Source organism: Protopterus annectens, chromosome 3.part0 (assembly GCF_019279795.1).
Source record: "Protopterus annectens isolate FY-2018-M chromosome 3.part0, PAN1.0, whole genome shotgun sequence".
In the NCBI taxonomy this organism is placed as follows: Eukaryota; Metazoa; Chordata; order Ceratodontiformes; family Protopteridae; genus Protopterus; species Protopterus annectens.
Window position 1 is genome coordinate 1,191,154,818 of NC_056731.1, and position 26,650 is coordinate 1,191,181,467.

At 38.4% G+C, this 26,650-nt stretch overlaps 1 protein-coding gene across 2 annotated transcripts in view; it reads right to left on the reverse strand.

Moving 5' to 3' along the window:
- Positions 1-26,650, reverse strand: part of NSUN2 (NOP2/Sun RNA methyltransferase 2) — a 1,231,765-nt gene that overhangs the window by 730,280 nt on the left and 474,835 nt on the right. For both annotated transcript variants that reach the window (XM_044065403.1, XM_044065402.1), the window contains exon 10: positions 12,238-12,311. In XM_044065403.1, coding sequence (XP_043921338.1) covers positions 12,238-12,311 — 74 coding nt within the window. The remainder of the gene's footprint in view (positions 1-12,237; positions 12,312-26,650) is intronic.

Below are 26,650 nucleotides of genomic sequence, written 5' to 3' on the forward strand. Positions count from 1 at the left end.
CTAATAGTTTTGATTTGACATGGTCTGGTAAGGCCTGCTCTTTTAACCATGCATGCCTTCTGATAACTGTGCCAGTCATGGCTGATCTAAAGGAAGCCTCCAGTGCATCATAGCCGCATTTTAAAGAATGGTTACTAACTTGTTGAATGTTATGTACCATTTCCTGAACATATTTCTTGTCTAAAGGTTCATCCGAGGACAGTTTTTTGGTTAACTGGTCTAGCATAAATTCTTGATACTGGATCATGTGAAATTGACAGTTCAAAGCCCTAGCTGAAAGAGTAGCAGAAGTGTAAACTTTTTTACCCCATCTCTCTAAGGACCTGGATTCCCTTTCAGAGGGGAGGGTTTTTTTTGCAGAGGTAGTTGCTACAGCCTTAGGTCCCTGGGAGATAGTCTCGGGATCTGCAAAAGGAGCCTTGTATAAATGGTGATGTGTGTCCGGGACCCTGTAGTACCTATCGGGCTTAGCAGGGGCCGGAGGTAGAGAATCAGGAGCAGTACAAGCATCATTAAATGCATCATCCATAACAGAAAGAACTGGAGGTATAGCTAGAGGCCTATGTTGTGGTAAATGTAAAAAGGTTCTAAGCCTTTTTCTGGAGTCTGAAAAATCCTGGCCCTGCCACTGAAATTGTTCCCTCATAGCATGCAAGGTTTCCCCAAAAGAAAATTCCTCAGGCGGAGAGGCAGAAGGCATGGACTCTTCAGCATCAGAGTCTTCATAAGGAGAAAACGGAGCCTCTGGAGGGTCTGTATTATCTGAATCATCAGAGGAATCATCTGTGGAAACTGGCTCAGGGGGCTCTGCTCTAGGCCTCTTCTCTGGAGGTGGGTGAGAGGCCCTGTCTGGGTGAGGTTGGGATCCCCGGATTAAAGAAATGAGATCCTCTGCTAGACTAAGCATTTGGAAACTGGAGCTAGGCCTGTGAGAGGGGGTCTTAACAGGCACAGATTTAGTAGCTTTAGCTGCTTTAGCCCTGGCAAAGGCCTTAATGGACATGGCTGCTGGAGGCCTAGCAGCTCCACGTGCAGGGGTAGAAATATCCAAGGGAATAGTGTCAGATAATTCCTGAGAAACCACAACTGCAGGTTGGATTTCAGAAGCCGATTCCACCAGGTTGGAAGAGGCCTCGGTAGAAGGTAAGTTTTCAGCTGAAGGAAGAACCGCTTGCTCGGTTTCAGCCGAAACCGAGACACTCATGGTTGGCTTAACCGCGGTTTCGGCCGAAACCGCGGACCGCGAGTGTCGGTCCTTTTCCTTGCGTTTTTTGGATATTTGCGAAGTCGGAGGCTCCGTCGGCATAATATAAGCAAAATCGGGCGAAAAACTGCTCAGCAAATTCCGACAGACGTCTAAGCGTCCGTCGGTTAAAAGCACAGGCTAGACAAGCTGCTACGTCGTGGTCTGGGCCTAAACAAGGTAAGCAGTAAGAGTGGAAATCTTTATGAGGTATTTGTTTCCCACAAGTTAAACAGTTATTCACTTTTTCTGACATCGGCTGAGGCAAGAAAGAGTCCCCAGCGGGTACTTAGCTTTAGAAGTCTTGGTAGTAGAAGTATTCGGTAGTAGTAATCTCTGGTTCTGACCGACCGGCACTTGCGAACAGCTTCTGCTTCGGGCGCCACGCGGCAAGAAAGACTGAGGAAAATGGCGTCGGCTGATGCCTTTATACCCGAATAACTGCAGCAATGACGTCGGGTGAAGTGCGACACCAGCCAATGCCGGACCCAGACTTTGGAATCCGGCTGACCGAAGGGCTGCCTGACGACAGGACAACCCATTTGTAAGGACTGCAGATGCATCCTTGAAGGACATCATGAAGAACATCATTTGTTATGTAAGATATGAATTCAGCAGTAGGAACTCCGAGAATTTACATATATTCCCCAAGGTAAAATACTGGGCTATACTAGATAAAAAGTACATTTCACAGGAACATGTGCATTTAATTAAAACCTTCAACACACATTCAACAACTATTTCAGACTATGCACCAATAAAAACTAAGGCAAAAATGCATGGTAAAGAAATAAAAATGAGACATTGGTGCTTTTCTAGCTACCTGTTAAAAAGAAAGGAAGTTATTCAAGCGTTATTAGGGAAGACAGACATTTCTTTAGATGTTATAGCTAGTGAATGGGATAAAATTAAAATGTAGCTAAAAAATAAAAGAAACAATGTCATTAAGAAATAAAGTATTTAGAGGATCTGACAAAGGTTGAAGTATTGCAGAATAAGGTGAATATAACAAAACAAGAGGTGCAACGGGAAACTGCTAAAGGCCTGGATAATATGCATGAGTATAAAAAGATTGCTGTTAAGCAAATGTTTTTTGACAACTCCAGAGCACAAAAACTTTCAGCTCAGCACAAGTTGGCTAACAGAAAGTAGAAAGGGTTGCCTCCAAACTTAGGGAGCCTAAAACAAGAAAAATAACCAGAGATCCTGTAGAAGTATTAGAGCTACTTCGGAAATGTTATGAAAATTTGTATAAAACAGAGATAAGTAGAAATTAAGAATGAGCACAAATGGAAATGCTTACGGAAAACTTAAGTATGCAGGTAGATGAGGCTAAACAATTAACAGTTAAGAGAGGTGGAGATGCTATAAAAACAGTGATATACAGGAACAGATGGTTTTGAGGGAAGAAAGTGATAAAGATATGGAATATTTTGTTTAACAGTATTTTAAAACATCTGGAAGGTTTTAACACCATTTTAAAAGAAGGGGAAGTATCAACATTTTGGAAAACAGCTGTGGTGGCTGTGATACCTAAAGATGGTGAAGATCCATCAAACCTAGCTACATACAGACCTAATGCAACTTTAAACCAGGATTATAAACTGTTTATGTCTACACCAGCTAAAAGAAGGAATGGCAAAGGTATTGTCAAAATTGACAGATATATATTAATGTGGTTGTGTGGAGGGGAGGCAAACATTTGACAACATTACTAGAACAATGATGATCCACATGGAAGCAGAATGTAAGAAAATACAAATGTCACTAGTGGGCCTTGATGCAAAGAAAGCATTTGACAGAGTAAGCAGGGATTTTATGAATAGGGCAATGGAAGAATTTGCATTCCCTGATATAATAATAAGGATCATTAGGAAATATTAAAAGGAGAAGGCAAGAATAAAAGTGGGAAGGTTCCTCTATGATAAATTGTGTCAGAACAGAGGAACTAGGCAGGGGTGCCCCCCCCCCCCTTGTTATTTACATATTTAGAGCCACTGGCAAAGAAAATAAGTGACTCAGAAATTAAAGGCTATAACTGATGTAGAAATCTCGAAAACTTGGCTTTATTTGCAAATGATATTATTTTGCACCTGACAAATCCAGAAAAGGACACCTTAGTGGTGTAGAACATTTTGAGACAGTTTCAAGTCTTTTCAAAAATAAAATTATTGAAGATAAAAAAACACAGGCTGTAACTGTAAATTATGTAGCCGCACATGAATTGGTTCAACAATACCCATACATACTGGGGCATGATAAAATGAAGTATTTAGGAGTATGGATTAAAAAGGCTTCTGTTATGGCAGCTAAGGATATGTGGGAAGAGCCTTAATGAAAGATGATAAAACAACTGAGGAACTGGAAGCTGTTGTTTACGGATATGGATATTAAGATACAAGCAGTGAAAATGTTTTAGTCCTTTTAGTATTATATACACATCAAGCATATTTTTGCCAACCAGAGGAGTAGTTGTGGACAATAATTACTAAAGAGATGATGGAATTTATCTCGGAAGGGAAGAGGATAAGGGTAAAGTGGGATAAACTGATTCTTCCAATAAAACAAGGTGGTTTAAGATTATCTGATTTCAAGGGACATTTTACAGCTTCATAATTAAGGCTCATACACATAATAGAACGTTATAAGTCAAAGTGTAAAGGGATGACAAAGTAGCAGGCGGAGATTCAAGAAATAAGGACAGAGTAGGGTTTTGGATGCAGATCCTTGAGGAGAATAACAGCAGCCATACACAATATTTTATTCATAAAGCAGAAGAAAGTATTCACGAACTAAGCCAGCATGAGAATGGAGAAAGCAGATTTTTCTGATAGGGATGACTGCAAGTAGAGGTTCAGATAATGGGCAAGAGGGCTGAAATTTACTGGAGAAAACTAGCAAAGGAACCAAGGTACTGGGAGCAAATAACTAGAGAGGGAAAGGCAAGTGAAGAAGACATTTGGACTGCAGGCTAGAAACTGCCTTCCCTACCAGGGAATGAGATCAAAGTATAGGCAAAGAGAAACAGATAGGGATAGGGGTATCCTAAGTGAAAGACCTGTGCTGTTAAGTGTATCTAGCCGAATCTAGAACAAAAGTTCCAGTAAAAAAAGGGATAATTAAATTCCCTGCAGAGTACTCGTTAGAAATACTGAGCGAGTACATGGGTGTTAACTAAAGACATAATTCTTTTGAACTGGGTCACAGGATCTGAATTGACTAGACACAGTAAGGCCTTGTTAAGTTTAATTCTGGTGGCTGATCAAAAAGCAATTACTAGAAAAAGGAAATCAAAGCCTAAACCAAATGTACTTGAAGTAACGAATATTGTAAGAGAGACAAAAGAACAAGTATAATCTTTAGAAAAGGCAAGAATCAAATTACATAGAAATAAAAGGAAATTGTGAGAACAACGCATGCAGAATTAGGTTCTGGAGGACAAGGAGTGAGACTTAAGAGCAGGAAGGAGCAATTTATGTAATGTTGGACTGATGATCGTTACAAAAAAGAACACATGATGTATTACATTGGTAACTGTTATGGTTTGTTTTCTTTTATATTAATGTACGTTCGTCTGTGTTTTAAATGATAATTTAATAAAGGTGGTTAAAAAAAAGAAGACAGAGCCTGCCATAAAAATGTACATTTTAATGGAATACCCTAGGGCATGAAAGGTCAGAAATGTCTTTTCTTCATGGCTGGTAAAAATAGCAAAATAGACTGGGTTAAAAGTAAACCCTTCTCATATAAAGAGTGTGCACAGACTGATTTTACCTTAAGTCCTGAGGCCTTGTATCATTAAAGCAGTACTTGTGTGATTGGCCTCATTTTCTCTGAAGGAGCAAGTTTTACTGGCAATATAGTTCCTGGCAAATTTTCATCAGCATAAATTCTGGATCAGTTTAGCAATCAATTATTTCCAGTTGAGACAAGGAATCTGCAGTTTTGCTCATCAGTCAGCAAATAAATGGATTAAAGAAAAAGTACAGTTTTGTACCTACCATAAATGTAGATGTTCGAAGATCCACATTGCTGCAGTCCTTACATATGGGTAGTCCGCTGTCCTCGGTCGGCCCGAATACCAAAGTAGTAGGTTGACGTCGGTCAAGGTGCTTAATACTGACATCAGGACGTCAGGGTACAAAAGCGCATGACCGACGTCATTTCCTCAGTCTTTTCTTGCCCCAGATGTCAGAAGGCCCTAACAAGAAAGGCTAAAGCCAAAAACCAGCAAAACCTAACCAACCACCCGTGCACTAACCATATTTACAATATGTACAACACAAACCACACCACCACCTTCAACAACAGAGATGAAGGAGGGAGGTAAGTGGACTGCAGCAATGTGGATCTTGAACATCTACATTTATGGTAGGTACAAAACTGTACTATGTTCTTCATCTCACATTGCTGCAGTCCTTACATATGGGTAGAATCCCAAAGCAGAGGTAAGGGAGGATGGCAAAACTATAAAGCATTAGGCGCTGCCAACATGCCTTGTAAAATTGCAGTTGCAAATCCAGCCCTAGATTTAGAGTAAAGTGGAAGGTGGTAATGCTTAGAGAAAGTATGCACTGAACTCCAAGTAGCTGCTTCCAAAATATCTTTAGTAGCCACCCCTTAAAAAAGCTGTAGAAGTGGCAGTAGCCCTAGTGGAATGAGGCCTAATCCCAGCTGGAATCTCCTTACCATGATGGGAATAACAGAAAGCAAGACAAAAACCAATCCACTTAGAAATAGTTTGTTTTGAAACAGGTTTACCCTGAGAACCCAAAGCAAAAGAAACAAACAACTGCTGAGACTGCCTGAACCCTTTAGTTCTGCTCAAATAATATCGCAACTGTCTGTGTATATCCAAAGTGTGCAAAATCCTTTCCCCTTTATTTTGGGGGTTTGCATAAAAAGTAGGCAAATGAATAGTTTGGTTTAAAGCCACACTAGAAACCACTTTAGGCATAAAAGAAGGGTTAGTACGCAAATATACCCTATCCTTGTGGAAAATTAAGAAAGGCTCAACTGCCATAAGGGCCTGTAATTCAGAAACCCTTCGCAGAGGTAATGGCCAACAAAAAGCAGTCTTCCAAGATAAATATTTCAACTCTGCCAATGCTGCAGGCTCAAAAGGTTGTAGAGTGAGTTTCTCCAACACAAAATTGAGATCCCAAGCAGGAGTAGGAGCTCTACGTGGGGGTCTTATATTCTTTGCCCCTCTAAGGAATTGCTTAAACAAAGGCTGAGAAAATAATGGTGGGTCACAGTCATAGTGAGCAGAGATTGCTGCAGCATGAACCTTTATAGAGGAGAAGGACAAACCTTTGTCCAATAACTCAGTAAGGTATTGAAGCGCCACACTTAAATTAGGCTTAGAAACATCAAAGTCCTTTGCTGTACTCCACAATAAAAATCTCCTCCATTTATCTGCGTAAACTTTCCTTGTACTAGGCCTTCTGGCCTCCAAAATAACATTCAAAACTTGTTGTGGAAGCTGAGACCCTCCAGGGTTTAAAACAGAATATGCCAGGCTGTCAGATGCAGAGAATGAAGTTTGACATTGAGTAAATGACTGTTCTCCTGAGACAGCAGGTGAGGAATCGAAGGCAAAGGCCATGGAGGCTCCTGTACCAGACTTCTCAGTAATGGGTACCAGTGCTGTCGAGGCCAATCTGGAGCTATTAAAATCATGTTTGGCTTGTCCTGTCTGACCTTCAGCAGTACCTTTGGGAGGAGAGGCAGAGGTGGAAAGGCATACACATGAAGATTGCTCCAATTGAATGAGAGAGCATCCACTTTCCAGGCTGTGGGATGAAACCTTTTTGTGCAAAACTTTGGCAGCTGGTAATTTAGTGGAGAAGTGAACAGATCTATGTCTGGAGTTCCCCATAACACTGTCAATCTCTGAAACACGAGGATCCAATTTCCACTCGTGGGGATCCATAATTTGTCTGCTCAACACATCTGCTAAGGAGTTCTGTGCTCCTGGCAGAAACCTTGCCTGAAGATTTAGCTGTAAACTGAGAGCAGTCTCCCACAAAATCATTGCTTGTCTGCATAGAGGATAAGAATGCGTTCCCCCTTGCTTGTTGATGTACCACATGACAGTTGTGTTGTCTGTTTGAATCAACACCTGCCCTGGAAGAAGTAAATCCTTGAAAGCTGTCAATGCAAATTGGACTGCTAACATCTCCTTCAAGTTGATATGTAGATGTTGAAGTCTGGCAGGCCACGTGTCTTGTACCCATTTTCCATTTAGATGAGCTCCCCAAGCTTTGTCTGAGGCATCTGTCGTTAAAATCTGACTCGCCTCTGGCCGGGTCACAGAGAGTCCCTTGTTTAGGTGACATTCCTGAGCCCACCACAAAAATTCCTTTTGAATGCAAGGTATTATTTGAATGACAGTGTCCAAATCTTGGCAGTGCTGTGTCCATACATTCTTGAGATACCATTGTAGCTTCCTCATATGCAGTTTGGCATTGGGAAGTACCAGAATACAAGATGCCATGAACCCCAAGGCTTGAAGGACTGTCCTTGCAGTCAGCCTGGACTGATGAGACAACTGGTGGAAGTAAAGAGAAAGATTCTTTTGTTTGTCCGGGGTCAAAAAGGCCATCTGGGATGCTGTATTCAGTCTCACACCCAGAAAGCACATGTCCTGAGAGGATACTAGACTGGACTTTATTTCGTTCACAGAATACCCCAGGCATCTTAACACTGCCATCACATACTGTAAATGAAGAAGAAGTTCGTCCTTTTCCTGGGCCAGTATCAGGCAATCGTCCAAATAAGGATAGATCTGTATTCCTCTTAGCCTGAAGAAAGCTACCACTGGAGCCAGAACCTTCGTGAACACTCTGGGCAGTAGATAAGCCAAAGGGCAATGCAGAGAACTGATAATGTGAAGTCCCAGCCAGCGCAGATACTTCCTGCAACTGGGCCTGATAGGAACATGAAGGTAAGCCTCCTTGAGATCCAGAGTCACCATCCAGTGATCTTTGCCCAGCAGAGGTAAAAGCTGTTGTAACGTTAACATTTTGAACTTGGGAATGTCCAGATATGTGTTGAGAATGGATAAATCCAAAATTGGTCTCCACGTGTTTCCTTTCTTTGGTACTAGAAACAGGCGAGAATAAAATCCTAGGCCCACTTCTGGCAGAGGGACGGTTGTATGGCCCCTATTTGAAGTAGTAGAAATTTGTTTGCGAGCCTCTAGTCTTTGCTGAGGAGGAACGTCCGGCATGCCTTTGAAAGGAGGCAAGGTATGGAAATAAAACTTGTAACCCTGGTGTATGATATCCAATACCCATTTGTCTTGGGTAATCAACAGCCAATTTTCCTTGAAGAGTGCTAACCTTCCTCCCAAAGGTGCTGCCAGGCAAGAAGGATCTGGCAGCTGAAAAAGTAGGTCATTGGGCCTGTTTACGAAAGGACTGGCCCCTGCCCTCACCCGAAGATTGTGCAGGTGAACTCCCTGTTCTAGGCCTGAAAGAACTCTGAGCTCTGCCCCTACCACGTCTAGATCTACCCCTAGACGGAGAATCATAAGAAGGATACGTCCACCCCTTAGCAGGCCAATTCCTACTAAACTTTGGAGGTTGAACCTGCAAAAAATCTTTAACAGCCTGCATAGACTTAGCCTTGTCTTCCATTTTCTTCAAGACTGACTCCACAGGTGAACCAAACAACACATCAGACTGCAAAGGGGCATCCAAAATCCTTGTCTTAACATGGTCAGATAAATTCTGATCCTTCAACCAGGCGTGCCTGCGAAGAACTGAGCCAGTGGCAGCCACCCTAGACGAGGCCTGCACAGCATCAAAACCACACTGTAAAGAATGCTTACCCACCTGTTCAGAAACATGCACCAAATCTTGCAATTCTTTACACTCAATGCCTTCCGCCAGAGCATCCACCTTAGACTTCAATTGAGAAAGAAGAAAGTTTTGATATTTCAACATATGAAACTGGCAATTCAAAGCCCTCATAGCTAAGGTAGAAGATGTATAGACCTTCTTTCCCCATCTATCCAAAGCTCTGGCTTCTTTATCTAGAGGAACCGGATTTTTTACAACAGAGGCCTTGACACCCTTAGGTCCCTGACTAACAGTTTCTGGGTCCGCCCTAGGACTCTTATAAAGATATTTATGAGCCTCAGGCACCCTGTAATACCTATCCGGTTTAACAGGAGCAGGAGGCAGAGAATCAGGATTAAGTGAAGCCTCTGCAAACACATCTTCCACAACATCCAGAACAGGGGGTATAGCCAAGGGCCTATGCTGGGGTAACAGCAAAAACTCTCTAAGCCTTTTCCTAGAATCAGAGAAGTCCTGACCTTCCCACTTAAAATGTTCCCTCATAGAATGAAGTGTCTCTGAAAAGAAAAATCCTCTGGAGGAGAAGCAGAAGGAGTGGAATCATCTGCATCAGAATCAGAATAAGGAGAGTACTCCTGCAAGTCTTCAGCTGAAGACTCTGAAACATCCGAAGCCTGCTCAAAACTTCCCAACTCTGGCTCCACCCTAGGCCTCTTATCAGGAGGGGGCATAGAACCTCTAATCAGAGTAATTAAATCTTCTGCCATTTTAAGCATGTGCTTCTTAGGCACAGACCCTGCTGAACTAGGAGTGACACCAACAGAAGCTAAAACTGGCCTGCCTCTGGGAGAAGCCTTGGAAACAGAAGGAGAAGGCCTAACCACCCTAGGAAGGGAGGGGAGAACAGAAACTTGAGAAGCCCCTTCAGCCTGACCTGCATCCGGAGAAACCACCTCCTGCAAAATCAAAGTCTCCCCCTGAGACTCCAGAGAAGTCTCCGTCGGAACCACCGGTTCCACTGAAGCCTCTAAAGAACCGGCGTCCGGAACGGACGACTCATCTTGCCTGGGTTTAACTGCTTTGTCTTTGCGCTTCTTACAGAAGCGGGCCGGAGAATCCGGCGGCATATTATAATTGCACCGCTTCCCAAAGACCAGCCTAGCACAATCTAACCTTCGCAATAGTGCGTTTATTGAACCTAGCACAAAAGCGACACCCAACAACGTCGTGCTCAGGCCCCAAACAAGGAATACACAAAGAATGATAATCCCTATGCGGTATCGGTTTCCCACAAGAAATACAGTTATTCACTTTTTCTGACATCCGGTAAAATACTGTGGCAAGAAAAACCAAAATAATCCCCAACGGGTACTTAGCCAACTTGGATTCGGTCTGAAACTCCGAATTCGAAAAATTTCAGAACGCCGAACGGCACTTGCAACGCTGCTTCTGCATCGGACCATGCGGCAAAAAAGACTGAGGAAATGACGTCGGTCATGCGCTTTTGTACCCTGACGTCCTGATGTCAGTATTAAGCGCCTTGACCGACGTCAGCCTAATACTTTGGTATTCGGGCCGACCGAGGACAGCGGACTACCCATATGTAAGGACTGCAGCAATGTGAGATGAAGAACATCTGGTGGAAGTTCCAAATTTTATACCAAGTCTTTTTAAAGGTTTTCACCCTGAACAGATAAATAATTGTATCTTCTCCGCAGCAGGCCTAAAAGAAACTTTAAGACTTGCCTCTAGGACCTGGAGAGCATTGAACAGCTTTGCAAAGAGTAGACCAATTACTGGACATATTGAAGGCCAGCTTTTGGACTTCTTTACAAGAGCTATTTCCAGTTTTTTTCAAAAGCAGTTATTTTAGTGAGAAAGTGCAATGATGCTTCCACAGTTAAAAAAAAAGCCTGCACCACCTCCATCCCATCAATTCTGGAGTAATCTCACTCTGAATTGAGGTGATCATCTCTCGGTTTCTTGTCTACACCTTAGCATTGATCAATAATCTGTTCCATTCAAGATCTATTAGTTTGACATGAGTGAACTGACTGTTCGTCCCACTATATATGCTCCAGCTTGAGCACCTGGGATAAAAAGCCATACTATCCATTTTGGATTATGTTGTGTTGAGGGCTTCCCTCTTATCCTTATCTTGTTTTGTCCGACTAGTATTTGACATGTCTCATCACTGGAATGTCATTTCACTGACAATATTGTAAACACAAGCACACCATTTTGAAAACGCTTTACCACATGACATCCATGTCATCAATGACCATCAAGCTTTGACTGCTATATATTTAACATTACAAGCTCAGTGACTGCTCTACAGGAGTTTTTTATTATAGCCTCTATCACAGTTTCAAAAAATGTTCTAATTATTTGTACAACTCTGTGGCTTATCTATGGCATCTGCTGCCTCTGGCATTTTTGTTCACAGTAAACTGCTTGGTATTCAACACTGTTTGCCATCTATGTGTGGATCCAACAGAGGCTGCTTTAGTAACACTGTCATTTGCTTGATTATTTAAGTTTGGACTAGTTCATGTTTATACATTTGCCTAAGTAAACTTTCCATCTCAAGAGTCTTTTTCACTTTTAGTCAATCAAAAATTAGAACAGGATGTAACTATTCTAAAAGGTGATGTTAAGGCATGTCTGCCTGAACTGCGTAAACAAACACACTCACAAAAACACATCCTGCCAAGATACAACAGTTTAATGCAGAGACTTAACTAAAACAGAAAACAGGAACATTGACTTGTTTTGGTAAATGTTCCAAAAGAACATTTGTTTATAAGAATGCAAAATCTGTGAAGCTTCAATTTACTATACTGGTAACCCTGAGTTCAAACTTCATTATTAAATATCATTCCTATCTGCTTTCGGCTTTTCCCAGTTAGGGGTCGCCACAGCGGAACTCCGGTCCGCTAATGATTGGCAGTTGATTTTTACGTGCTGAGTTGCCGCCCTGACGCACAATCTTCAATGAAGGTACGCCCATTCACGCATGTCTCCACGCAGAAGACGCTCTAGCTGAGAATTGAACCAGACAGCAAATTACTGTGAGGCGACAACGCTACCGCAGCACCACCACGGTGAATATCATTCCTATCAATGAACCCAAATCATATAACACATTAAAATGTCACTTAGCACATACTCATTTTTAGCTCTTACCTTCCAAGATGTTATTCCTGGCATCCACTTTAATCCTGGCAATTCAGAAGAGACGTCAGCTAGTTCCAGAGCACCTGCAATAAATGTCAAACAAAACACATAAACAGAATGCCACATAAGCACAAAGAATACAAGTCTAAGACAGTATCTTTGCTCACATAAAGAGAAGAAGTTCAGATACGATGGTAATGGAAATTAAACCAGTAGTAGATAAAAATCAGGCAGCATCAAGAAAGTGTCAAAAAATGACAGACTATAAAGAAAATGGTCAGAAAAAAAGGAGAGAAACCTGGAAAACTGACAACTACAGTGAAAAGTACACAGTACTCCTGGAACACTGAAATGTTGATCAAGACAGACACATGAATGGCTAAGGAGATTTGACGTTAAAAAAAAAAAGCTGAAAGAGTAATAAAGGTAACTCAAGACAACAACCCTAAGTACATGTTGGCTTACATACTGTACAGAAAACGTGGGTGATACAGACAAGTGTAGGTACTGCAGCATAAAACTAAAAACAGTTACATATCTTAGTGATGTTTGTAATATACTCATAGCTGTGGGAGTGTATACTGAAAGGCACAACAATGTAGCAAGATTACTACACAAGGGATTGTGTAAACACTACATTATACAGGTAGCAGAGAAGCACTGAAAACATGAACCATTAAATTACTGAAATGTAAAAGGTCATGATTATTTGGGAGCATGTGATGCCAACAGTTAAAGTAGAAACAAGAAAACCAGATACAGTGGTAAAAAGAAAAAAGGACACAAATATCAGTGATTACTACAACAGCTTTACCTAGTGAGTGTTTTTTTTTACTCAAATGATTTTTATTTTGAGGAAACAACACAATATTTCAATACAGTCATAACATTCAATAACTATTTACAGTATTTACATTCAGCCTGACAAAAAAGATTCAGATAAAAACATTTGTAGTTAAATAATAAGTTAATATATAAACTATGATGGTTAGGAAGAGTTTGGTTCCATCTGTAGGGTATTTTATCAGATTCAAAACTTTCCTCCATGGATTATTAACCAATGGCTTAGGAAACGTTCTTAACTCTTTAGTTATTTTCTCCACTGGTATGCATTTCTTCAGTGATGATAGGAATTCCTCCATTGTGGGTACTACATTAGAGTTCTATCTTCTAGTTATACATTTTCTGACTATCGCTAACATTGTCCACAACAAATACAGGTGATCTTTCTTCATATTATTACTATTAACAACATTCAATAAAATTAAAGAATTTGTCAAAACAAATATATCAGTATAGATAGCTTGAAGAAATTTGTTAATCTCATTCCAATATGGTTTAATATTAGGACAGTCATAAAAAATATAAGACCAGTCAGCATTAGTGGGCAGATGATATTGCCAACATAACTAGCTGTTTGAAAGGTTCATTTTCAAGAGTTTCTCAGGTGTCAAAAAGGATCTCTGTAGAAATTTCTAATGAAAAATCCTCCAGAATTGTGAGTAAGAAGTTAGTTTAACTGAAAATAAAATGTTTATCTTCCATTGATAATGATACTTGAAACCCTTTAGTTGGGTACTGCCTGTAAGAATCTTTAGGAGCTGTCTTATAGACAATTAAAGTATTATATAGATATGATAACTCATTCTTAACATTGATATTATTATACAGAATTCTAAAAATCCAGTTTATAATTTATGGTACGGTTTTGAAGGATGAGTTATGTATTATTCCACACAGACCCTCAGTGCATGCTGTGTCACTCGGAAGAACCAACCTGTCATTAGGGGATAGGCCATAGGTTGACAATATATTTTAAAGCTTGCCGGTTTTCAATACATTGCAACCAACAAAACAGGTTATTATTTTCCCATAAACCAAATGTCTCTGTGTTTTATCAGGGAAATCCATTGCAATAGTAAATGGTATTAAAAGTCTATGCCACAGTTTTATATCTAAATTTGTGTTAATGAATTTTCTAAACACATCAAAAATATTGTTTATTAGTGTTGGTTTAGTTAATTTTGTTGTACCATACTGTAAATTTAAACAAACAGTGTCATATCTTATCTTTGTCAGTTACCAAAGCATTTTTTGATAAATAAATTTCATTCATTAGTATAATGGAGTTAATGTTTCCAACTGGAAGAGTATCTAGGATTTATCCAGTTCATCACTATTTTAATTATAGATGCCTTTAAACAAGTTTCAGTCTCTGGGAATTTTAACCCCCCTTGTTCCCATTTTCTGATATGTTGAGAATATGCCACTATTTCTTTGGGGGTACCATAGGAATTTCATCAGAGTTTAAGTGATTTCTTTAAGGATTTTCTTTCCTGGTGGAAGTATAAAGGCTTGTGCTACATATAATATTTTAGGTAACAAAACCATTTTTATTAGTTGTAACTTATCATCGAATGTTATAAACAAATTATTCCCTTTGCATATTAATGTCTTAAGTCCATGGCTTTAGCATAGTTAAGCTGTAAGGTTTCCTCTATATTCTTGCCTAGGACTATTCCTAAATAGTCTAGAGTTGAAACTTGGTTTCCAATAATATGATTAACTGGAACCTGTATTTTTATTTAATAATAAATATTTTGATTTAGCTTTGTTGAAGGAGAGTCCTGAGATTTTTTGGAAATTTATTTTACTATATCCACTTCACCTAATACTTCCTTAGAGTTGGGTAAGGTAAGTAAGACATCATCAGCAAACATCATTATTTTAGAAATATATTGGTCATCTATGTTTATACCTCTTATTTGGGTTATTATGTATTAAAATGTCAAGTATTTCTATGGCAGAGCAAATAGGATAGGGGACATGGGACATCCTTGTCTAGTACCTCTAGTGATTTGGATTGCTTTGGAAGTAAAGGGACCTAATTTGACACACGCTAGATTATTTTCATAGATTTTATCATCGTTATAAAAAGGTGGGTCAAAAAACTGTAAGACTTTAAATAAATAACCCCAATTTAAGGAGTCAAAGGCCTTTTGAATATCTAGACCCATTATCAATGTTTCATGGTTTCCTCTATTGAGGTAATCTATCAGAGTTAATACACTTTTAATATTATCCTGTGTATGCCTGTTATGTATGAAACCAGTTTGGTCTTCATTAATTATTTTAGATATGGGTATTTTCAATCTACTGAGCATAACTGACATAAATAGTTTAGAATCATTATTCAACAAAGAAATTGATCTATATGAGTTGCAATGATTAGGGCCCTTATTCTCTTTTAATATAGGGGAAATTAGAGAACATCTCCAAGGAGGAGGAATATTTGCTAATGTTTGAACTTCAGGAAAGGTTTTATGTAGGAGAGAGATTATAGAAGAAGGGAACAATCTATAAATTTCGATAATTTAGCCATTTAATTCCAGGTGCTTTATTAGACTTACTTCCATTAATCCCATCTATAATTTCCTTTAGGGAAATAGTTTTTTGTATATCTAACTTAAGTTCCTCAGGAATTCTTATGTTGGGAATTATATTCTCTAACTTCTCACATTCATTTGTACTTATTTTACCTTTATGATGTTCTGCATAATGATAATTAAAAGCCTCCAGAATGTCCCAGATGTTCAAGGCTTTTTTTCCTTTTCCCTTCATGAAAGATACGATCAAGGTCGTTAATTTTTAATTGTATATTAACTTTCATAGGTTATGAAGATGCTTAGGAGAGGTAGTATAGGAATTTTATTTCAGTTTTTCCATAGCTAAATTAGATTTATGGGAGAATATGTCATTGTATTCCTTATTTGCTTCTTCTATTTTCTTATTATTATCTGCATCAATTATGTTTTTATTAGATTTAACATATATTTGATTTTGGAGTTGCTGTAACTCTGAGTCCCATTCTTTAATTTTAATTTTGTACCAGCTAATGGTTTTACCATATAGATAGGCCTTAAGAGAATCCCAAACCATAATTGTGTTTGCTTCCGGTTTATAATTTATCTCTAAGAAAAGCTGAGGTTCATAAGTTATCCAAGATTTAAAGTCTTTAATTTTTGTGATATATGAAGGAATCCTTGAAGTAATAACTAACTGACTGAATTCCAAGTGTATTGTTAACAGGGAATTATGATCTGAAAAGGGACAAGGTTGTATTGAAAAATTCAAGATTTTAGAATAAAGATCTTGTGAGATACAAATTTTATCTATTCTAGTTTGGGTACCATATCTATAGTCCTGGTGTGAGAATAGTAAAGAATTTGGTCCCAAAGCATTAAAGGTATCTTTTAATTTAAACATTTCTGTCCATTTTTTAACTGTTTGGCTGAGGGCAATAGTCTAGGAGATTTCCTATTGCTAGTTTCTGTAATGTCTGTGATACAATTGAAATCACCTCCTAGTATAACATTACCTTTAGAAGTAGTTGTAATAAAGTCTAAGTGTTGCTTAGCTAGTCCATCCCCCACACCCGTGAACCAGTATAAATTAACCAGGGTCCAAATTCTATTATTAAACTTAAGTATAACTAAGGCCATGAGTCCATCATTATCTTCATGTTTACAAATGATTTGGGGATTTAAGAAAGTCTTTTTCCATAGAATTGTTACTCCTCTGGTCTTATTTTTTATAGGAAGACTGAGCAAGTATTGTGAATTCCTTAGGGTCCCACATAAATGTGTAATTTATTTTAAAGTGTGTCTCATGGAGAAAAACTACTTGAGCCTTGTTTAGTTTAAGATAACTTAGTAGGTTGGCTCTCTTATATGGGTTGTTTAAGCCATTAGTATTTAAGGCTATCAAAGTTAAATACGCATCAGAATTCTTTAAAGATAAATAATAAAGGAACTTGTATTAATAGAATCCTGTATACATTGTACTCTTCCTGAATAGACAACAGAATATCAATTGCTGTATTTCTATTTATATCAATCCAAATAACTTTCCCCATGAAAGATAAAAGTAAAACAATTGTGTCACGCATTTCAAAACTAGAAAAACAGTTAACAAAAAACGTTGCATATTTCACTCTGATATAAACTTAAATACACTCTATACATGGAATGAGATACATTCCTAGTCTAGAAAACAAAACTAAATCTGCTAGACTATCTATCCCAACCATCAACCTTTGTTGGTTCAAGCCCATGAAAACAAAGTAAGTAATGGATAATATATTATAAATTAAGAGAAAAATAGTAGTGATAAACATCTAATCAGATATTAATTCCAACTAGGTTTTTAAAGATGAGTTACATACTCTATTATTAGAAACATTAAACATTTATGCAGTAATTATTCACTAAGGAAGCAAGAGACATATTAGGATATATATATATATATATATATATATATATATATATATATATATATAAAATCTGAATTTAGTGCTTAATAGACTACGGAAACATTAGCTTTATTAACAATCTAAATGATTACCCAAAATATCTAAGCATGTCATCTGTATTAGTTCTAATAAAAACTTCAAAATGGCAGAACAAATCAAAGAATCATTTAGCATTTGTATTTATTTGCCATCTGAATAAATCTTATGACAAACTCCAACTAAATGAAAACTTCACGAGAATTGGGTGTTAGCAAATAGTGAGTGTGTGTCATTCCCAAAAAAATGTTAGAGATTTTTAGAAATATTCCACAAGATGTATTTGTCCTTAATTAACTCCTAAACTTTTGGAATAGCAGATGTTTAAATAACGGACTTAAAATCAATAATAATTAACTAGCATAATTTAAAATGACAAAAATTAGTAAAAAAAAACATTATTCATATAAAACTTACTATGGATAACAGGTCTTAAAAGTGAATGACTCAAAGTCAAAATTAAGACATAGATAGCTGCAAATATCTACCATAGTAATAGGGCAATACTGAAAGTCATAACTTGTTCGTTATCACAAGTCATAGACATTACTGAGCTCTTTCCTGGTCATAAAGTGCTAATCTACTAAAATACATGACTTTATAACAACTGAAAACATGACATCTGAAATATAAATAATATCTACGATACAATAAGGAAATAGACATATTAAATGCAAAGTAATTATAGTTCAATCAAAATTATTCATACATGTTATTTGCTAGGATTTAGTATAGTGTTTGAGTATCCTTACAATTATTACCATTAGTCATAAGCATTTCCTGTAAACGTATAAGCCTATACCAAACACTTGCTAACTGCATAGGAAAGTTATTTATAAAGATCTATTTATAAAAAACTAGAGTATATTCACTAGAAATAGTGGCTATAATTAATTGTTTACAAGAAAAAAATAACATTTCTGTATATATTTGATCACAAAATATAGTCACTATTATAAAAGGGAACCATGAATATGTTTGCAGACAGTGTAGCTCTCCTTCTTCTTCTTTAGGCTTTTCCCCGTTAGGGGTCGCCACAGCAGATCACCTGTCCGCTCATGATTGGCAGTGGAATTTTACGGTGTCGAGTTGCCAGCCCGGCGCCCAACCTTTCACAGAAGGCAAACACATGCAAACACTCATGCCTTGGGCCAATTTAGAGTGTCCAATCCACCTTCAGCATGTCTTTGGGATGTGGGAGGAAACCGGAGCACCCGGAGGAAACCCACGCGACCACAGGGAGGACATGCAGACTCCGCACAGAAGGCACCCCAGCTGAGGATCGAACCAGAGAACCTCTTTCTGTGATGTGACAACGCTAACCGTTGCACCACCGTGGCCGCCCGTGCAACAGTTTACAATTAAATCATTAATTCCTGATGCCATATTAGTTTAGTGGCATCAGAAGCTATAACTGAAGGGTATGGAGATGAAAGCAAAGATGGTTTAGATTTTAACACTTTAGCTTGGGACTCCTGGATGGATGAGATGAAGAAGAGGTGTAAGAAATAGAGTCAGCTGCTTCAGGTTACTAACAGCATTTGAGCACTACACTGATTACAAGTTACTATGGTGGTGGTGCTGCGGTAGCATTATCACCTCATAGTAAGATGTCCTGTTCGATTCTCAGCTAGAGCATCTACTGTGTGGAGACATGCATGAATGGGCGTACCTTCGTTGAAGGTTGTGTGTCAGGGCCGGCAACTCGACACGTAAAAATCTACTGCCAATTATTAGCGAACCGGAGCTCCGCTATGGCGACCCCTAACCGGGAAAAGCCAAAAGACACAACAACTGATTACAAGTTACCTTCTGCTGGCTTATACAACATGCAGTGCTAGTCTTCACAGAAAGTATATTATTCCAAAAGTTAATCAGCTGGATGTAAACATTACTATGGCAATATGATAGTGCTAATAACTTTGTCACACCTTCATCTGAAAATGTAATGTATACGGGTAATTTGGGAGCAGAAGAAGAGTCACTTTTTATGTTGACAAAATGAATGAAAGTAAGTCTTTCCTAAATGAGTACAACTGACAGGGAACAGTGGGGAGAACGTATCAACCAAACATCTCATTAAGGGGGAAAAAAGCTTTTTAATTCATCCAAAGAGGATAATTCAGTTCCATTCGCAGAATCTGTGAAATACATCTTCGGTACTGTAACCACATGCACTACATTTTGCAGATGTCTGCAGGCCCTTAGCATGAATCTAGGATTACACATTTTACATTACAACATAAAATAGGTCATATGGTAATGAGAAAAGGCAGAAAGGAGCATGGAATGCCACACACATTATACTTACTAGTGGATTAAGGTTCAGAACAATTTATTTCTGTCAGTTAACTCAGAGATTAAAGTTCTGAGCTATTACGCTGCTTTCCATATTCAAGGCTACAGGGTTGGAGTTCTTCTACCTCCATTTTCCTATTGTGCGACTGAGAAAGTCACCTGACCAGTCTGTGCTAATACATTGCCCCTATAAATGGACATTTGTGCCCATTAGGCTTACTTTGTTAAAAATGTATCACTTACTAACCAGGAACATAATGTCTTTCATCTGATACTTAAGTAAAAGGGAGAAGATTATGAATGTTAATTTGAGGAGGAATGGTCATAAAATCAATGGTACATTAATGTATTTTAACTTTATGGTTTCTCATTTATAAACAGTGAAAAACAAGCACAATCAAAGAGTCAATACAGGAATGCAAAGGTAAGAGTCAATACAGGAATGCAAAGGTAAGATGAACCAGAAAAACCCAAAGACAAAAAAAGGAGAAATCAATAAATGTACGTGGTAGGGGTGCCATTTTAAAAGACAGGATTTTTCTTCGATATAATCCTCCACAGACTATGGCTGTTTAAAAAAAAACATCTTTAACTTAATGAAACAGTTAAGCCACCATGCAAACGGCTGTGCTAGGTCAAAACCCAAAAGTGGTAAAACTGGAACATTTATTTACAAAACAGTTCTAAATTCTACAACAAAGAAAGTATAGTTGTTTAAGTTGCTCTTAGCATAACAGTAGATGTCCGAGTTCTTCACTATTGTACTGCCCTTCAGCTATATGGGATGTAACCTGACCTGGGTGCAGCAACCAGCCAGCTTTGTAAAGCTTTGGATCTCTCTCACACCTTCACTCTAACTGCCGAGTAGAAAACCCAGTGGAGGGAAATCAGCAGTCAGAGTGATGCAATCTTCAGGACTTTCTTGCCCATATAGAGAGAACAGCATACTCCTCCTGAACTTGTAAAAGATATAAACTGAAACCTATAAATTTATAGCACAGCATCTAACTATATACAGATGAGTATGGCTTTTGTAGCAGTGAAGAATTCAAACACCTGCTGTTATGGTCAGTGCAACTTACACAACTTTACTATGTTCATCATTCTCATTCCTGCGGTAGCCTTTGGCTATATGGGTTGTTTACCGAAACCTACCCAACCTGGGAGGAGGAAAGCACAGTTGTCTAAGTAAACTTACCATAACAATACATATTTGAATGATCTTGGCTGCAGTAGCCTTTGCTATATAGGTTATATCCTGCAAAGGTTACAGCATGCGTCCAACTTCCAAAGCATCACAGTGTAGCTCAATTCTTGTAAAAGAAGCCTACTATGCTATATTAACCAGAGACTTGACATTCATAATTAGGCTTACATATACACATTAGATTTAATGTAATCTGATCTGCATGCATAGAATTCATGATGTCATGATCTAAGTAAGAAAGGTTCACTTCTTAGATTTCAAACGGACATTTTCCCGCCCAGCGCATAACACAGTACAGTTTCCTGACCTCACTTTAACTGCGTCACAAAGTCTGCTTATTTACAGTAACAAATGCAAAGTTTAACTGTCAGATACTTCCAAACAGTAAAATAGCATTCAATGCCAATGAGAGAGAAAACAGTACTTTAACATTAAACTCTAGAGGAAACATAACTTGCAACCATTTATAAACCTTGTGCCATAAAACATACAAGCATATAACTGTCAGAGAGAACCAGTTTATGTCAAAAGCCAGCAAACAGCATTTTGTTCACACAGGTACCAATATATATATATATATATATATTTTTTTTTGAAACAATCAGAAGTTATAAATATTAAAAAAAAAACTAGTTAATATACACTATATCATAGATATGCCCTATTATCCCATGTATCCAAAACAGTTTTGATAAATAATCTAGGCCGTGACTATGCCTGTATAATAACTCAGAAGAACACTTAGGGCAAAGGGCTATATATTATTTAAAATAAAGCATGTCATCTTAAGGTCATAAAAGCAAAGATAGCTTAATGTTCAATTATATCACTCAATAAACCAGTAATATTATACTAATATACTAAAAGCATAAACAGTTATTTAATCTGTATGAGCAAAAAAAAAAAGTATAGAAATGAAAAAGCAAAAAGAGAAAGAAAAGCAATAAGAAAAATATTGTCATGACATACCTTGCTTGAAGATTTAGCAAGTATAAAACAAGTTAAAGTCCAGTTGCAGCAGATGCTTTGAGAGATTTAGTGGGAACAGCAATCTTTGACTCAGTTTTTGTTTTTTTCTTTTTGACATCATCCAAGAAGATTTTAGTAACTCTCTTCAGAGATGCAGATGCCCATTCCATATCTTCAGGTAAGGAAATAATGTTATTGTTTTTAATAAAGGCAGTGGCGTCCTCTAGGGCATTAAATGATCTCATTTCATTCGGATATAGAATTTTTATTCTGGCAGGAAAGACAAGCTGAGTTTTGATGTTCTTCTGCTTTAAAAGTTTTATTAATGGCCAAGCTTTTTTCCTCTGTTCCAAAACCCTGGTAGAATAGTCATTATCAAACCTAATTGGGTTTTGATTAAATTTTAATAGACTTTTCCTCAGGGCAGATTTTAGGACCAACTCCTTGTCCAAATAAGATACAAACTTTACAACTATTGATCTGGAAAGAGTAGCGGAAGACATTGACACTGGCTTTCCTAAAGTTCTACGAGCCCTTTCAATACCATCGGACAGACCCTCCTTTAAATCTAAAATCTCTGGAATCCGGGTATTCAGGAAAGAAATGTATCTTCTCCTTCAGCTCCCTCAGGGATTCCAAAAATCCTTATATTTGACCTTCTCTCATTGTTTTCCAGGTCATCCACTTTACTGAGAAGCCAAATGTTTTGTTTGATGAGAAAATATTTCTGGCTTTCTTCTTCCTTCGGTCTTCCATCAAGATCATTCAGGGATGCTTCTAAGTGTGTTACTCTGGATTGATGCTGTTGTACAAGTTCCTTGAGATAATCTGTTTGTTTGACAATTTTCCCTGAGGTTTTACAAATTCTCCTTAAAATCAACCATTTTAAATGAGAGTTCTTGTACAGCAGATGTCACAAGCTGCATTTTTTTTAAAGCCATGTCAGAATGAGAAGTCTTCGAAGAGCTCATCTCCACAAATGATATATTCTCCTTTATAATTTGACAGGAAAAAACTTTCCTAAGTTCAAAGTTACTAATAATATAGTTTATACTTTCATCTATCAATTCTAAGTATTTTTGCTAAAATAAAATAAGTTATTTCCTGTTTTTTTACATTAGTTTCATGGAGCTCTGAAAAACTGCTATCAGTTGGCCATCTTAGGGTTACTGGATCTGACTCGAATACATGATTGGCCATTTTCAAAGACTTCAGCCCCCAAGCTTCACCTCCTCTAACCATAATACAATGCTCTATACAGAGTTACCTCAGATGAAGTTTGCCCCTCTCCAAACAACTTCAACTGCTAACTCTAAATTCATGGCACCAAGGACCCCAAAAAGAGAAGGAGAAAGTCTCCTCGACTCTGTCATCCAATGTGTAAGAGAAACACAATGCAGGAGGGAGCAGGTGGGAGAGATTATTGAACTGAACAGAAACAGACAACAGTGATCTATTGTTACAGTGAGTACATAACTTTTGTATCCAATGCTGTTGTTTCTGTCTGGGTTCAACCTGTGGGACAAAGTCTCCAGCCATGTTACACCCTAGGGAGGTCCATTGAGAGCACATTCTGCAATTTGGTGGAACCAAAGGAGACTTTAGACTTGGACTGAACATTTCACTTGTAGTGAGACACAAAGGTGCGTAGACCCACCAAAGTAGCTACAGCTGTTGAGAAGAAAGCTATGGAGGTAGCCAAAGCTCTAGCATTGCAACACTTTGGTTTGGAAGGTAAAGGCTTTGCTTTCAAACTATATCCTAAAGAAATGCAATCAGAAAGCCATTTACATAAAATGGACTTAGACACTGGCTTTCCCAACCAGGCCTTTGAAAAGGAAAGAAATATTCTTTGGACTTTCTGAAGGACTTGGTTCTAAGTAAAATCTCAGTTATCTGTGAATATAGAGTCAATGCAGCAAACATTCTCCATTTGAAATACTGGGGAAAAACATTGGCAAGTGAATGGCCTGATTTAAACTGTTTTCTAATGCCACCTTAGGCAGAAAAGCATAATCCATTCTGAGAGAAACCCTGTCTTTATGAAAACCCACATATGGAGGCACAAAGGAAAAATCCTGTAACTTTGACATACCTGGCCAAGGTAACAGCTACCAGGAAAAGCGTCCTCCAAGACACCTTCAAGGAAATAGTTGCTGAAGGCTCCAAAGGAGATCCAGCAAGCATGCGAAGCATAGAAGGTAAATCCCCCACAGAGAAATGGTCCCAGACAGGGGGTCAAGGGGTCAAGATAAAAAGGTTCCTCAGAGAAAAGCCTTTGGAATCTTTAATGCCACCACAGACGTATTATCTCTGCCACTGAGAAAGTTGAACATAGCCAATAATTGCACTTTAATAGTGGAGTAACTAGAACCTGAATGAAAAGGGTCAGCAAGGAAATTGAGGATAGCCTCCAAAGGTGCTGAAAAAGGATCCAGACATTTAGAAAAAGCCCAAAAGGTGAAGCATCTCTACTTTCTGGTATAGATTTTGCATTTAGATGACTTCTGGGAAGGGGGACAAAATGTGGATCACTCTCTCTGAACACTTGGATCTCTGGGCATTAGGGGAACTGGAAAAACCATGCGGTTGACTTGAGAGTCTGGAGGTTGGGTGGGTCCAAACTTGCCAGATGAGAGATCAGTTCCTGAATGGGATCTAGCACCCAAGAAAGGTACCTCAGAAAAGGGCACAGAAAGCAGAACCACACCTGATGGGGCCAAAAGGGAGCAATGCGGATCACAGCGACTCTGCAGTAGGGAGGCTTCTGGAGAAACTTTATTATCAGAGGAGAAGGATAAACAATACTACTCCAATGACTTTCCTACAAAAGTCGAAACAACTGGCAATCTGTTCTTCCTAAAACTGGTCCAAACTAGCACCATAAAAAAACTACTCAAAAAACTTTAATGCACACCTCCTGTAGTTGATCAACTTCCATCCTACTATTTCAAACTAGCAATAAGCGCTCTTACTCCATCTCTCTTCTGATCAACTGATCTATCACAGAACAATATATTCCCAATATATTTCTGGAAAATATCCTAGATCACCCCTATATATAGGTCAGTTGAGGTGCCACCTTTAACTACCGACCAATTGCCATACTATTCCCACTATCAAAAATTCTAGAAAAATGTATGCATGCTGAACTCATGAACTACCTCCTAAGCAATAATCTACTTTCCAACTCTCAACACAGCTTTAGACCCAATCACAGTACCATAACAACCTTTATAAATTTTACTAGCACAATCAACTCAAAAATAATGGATATCTAGTTTCCTCCACCTTCCTAGACATGTCCAAGGCATTAGATACAATTTCCTATCATAGACTCCCCGATGAGCTTTCTTCCCTACACTTAAGCCAAACAGCCCTCTCCTGGTTTCACAACTATCTGATTGACAACAAGATGTCAGACGGTAAGATCTATCCTCCCTGTTACCTGTCACAGTAGGCATCCCACAAGGTTCAATTCTAGAGCCACTCCTCTATACTACCTTCACCAACAAAGTTACGCAGCAACTAACCTAGCCACAATTATTCAATATACTGATGATTCCACATTTATCTGTCCTGCCCCCTCCCTTCCACAGCTCCAAAAATAACCCAACAATCCTTCTCAGTCATTGAATTCTGGCTCTCCAACTACCCACTTATTCTCAGTCCAAATAAAACTAAATGAATGCTCTTAACCAACAAGTCAGCTGATCTTACATCCTTCTTTCTCATCCTTTCATCAAACAATACTAAAATTGATCCAGTCTCCCACACTAAACTACTTGGTGTCACCATAGATTACAGCTTGAAATTTGATAAACATTTAGCACTAATAGTAAAAAAAAAAACATATAAGCGTGGCTCCCTTTACAGAGTCAAACCTTATCTTACTAACTCCACCAGACAAAATATTGCCAGGATCCTCACCCATCTTCACCAACCTTAAGAAATTAAACCAAGCTAAACTAAAAGCTTGCTATAACAAAATTGACAGATTTGCCACAAACTCTTCGTACAGATCCCATCAGAGTACTGCCCTTCACCAACTGAACTGGCCAGAACTACCTAATCTCCTATCCTTCAGGCAATTCATGACTGCCCTTACCATTATATGCCAACCAGACAAATGCCCGGCACTTCAAAATATCCTAGAAACTAACTCCAATAATAGAACCCTAAGATCTTCTGATAAATTCCTATTAAAATTCACAAAATCTAACACTACTTTTGGAGATTCTCTTTATTCCTATCATACTTCCAGGGACTGGGATGCCATCTCTCAATGAATCCGTAACATCTTCAACCCATCCAATGTTAAAATTCTCAAGGCACACAACTAACAATGGTCTCTGATCATGTGCAGCCCCAGGCTGACAGGCCTGAATCCTATTAGCTTTCTGCCTCTTTCCACATTCTCTAGATCTCACACTTCCTGTAAATCCCTTTCTACTACTTCTTTTTCCCTGCCATTTCTCTCTTTAACCTCAACTATTGCTCCTTTCTAACATCTATCTTTCTTTCACTCTTTGTCCACTGAAGTTATGCCTTTATACTCACTCACTGCAGATGTATCTTCATATATATAATTTTGTATACAT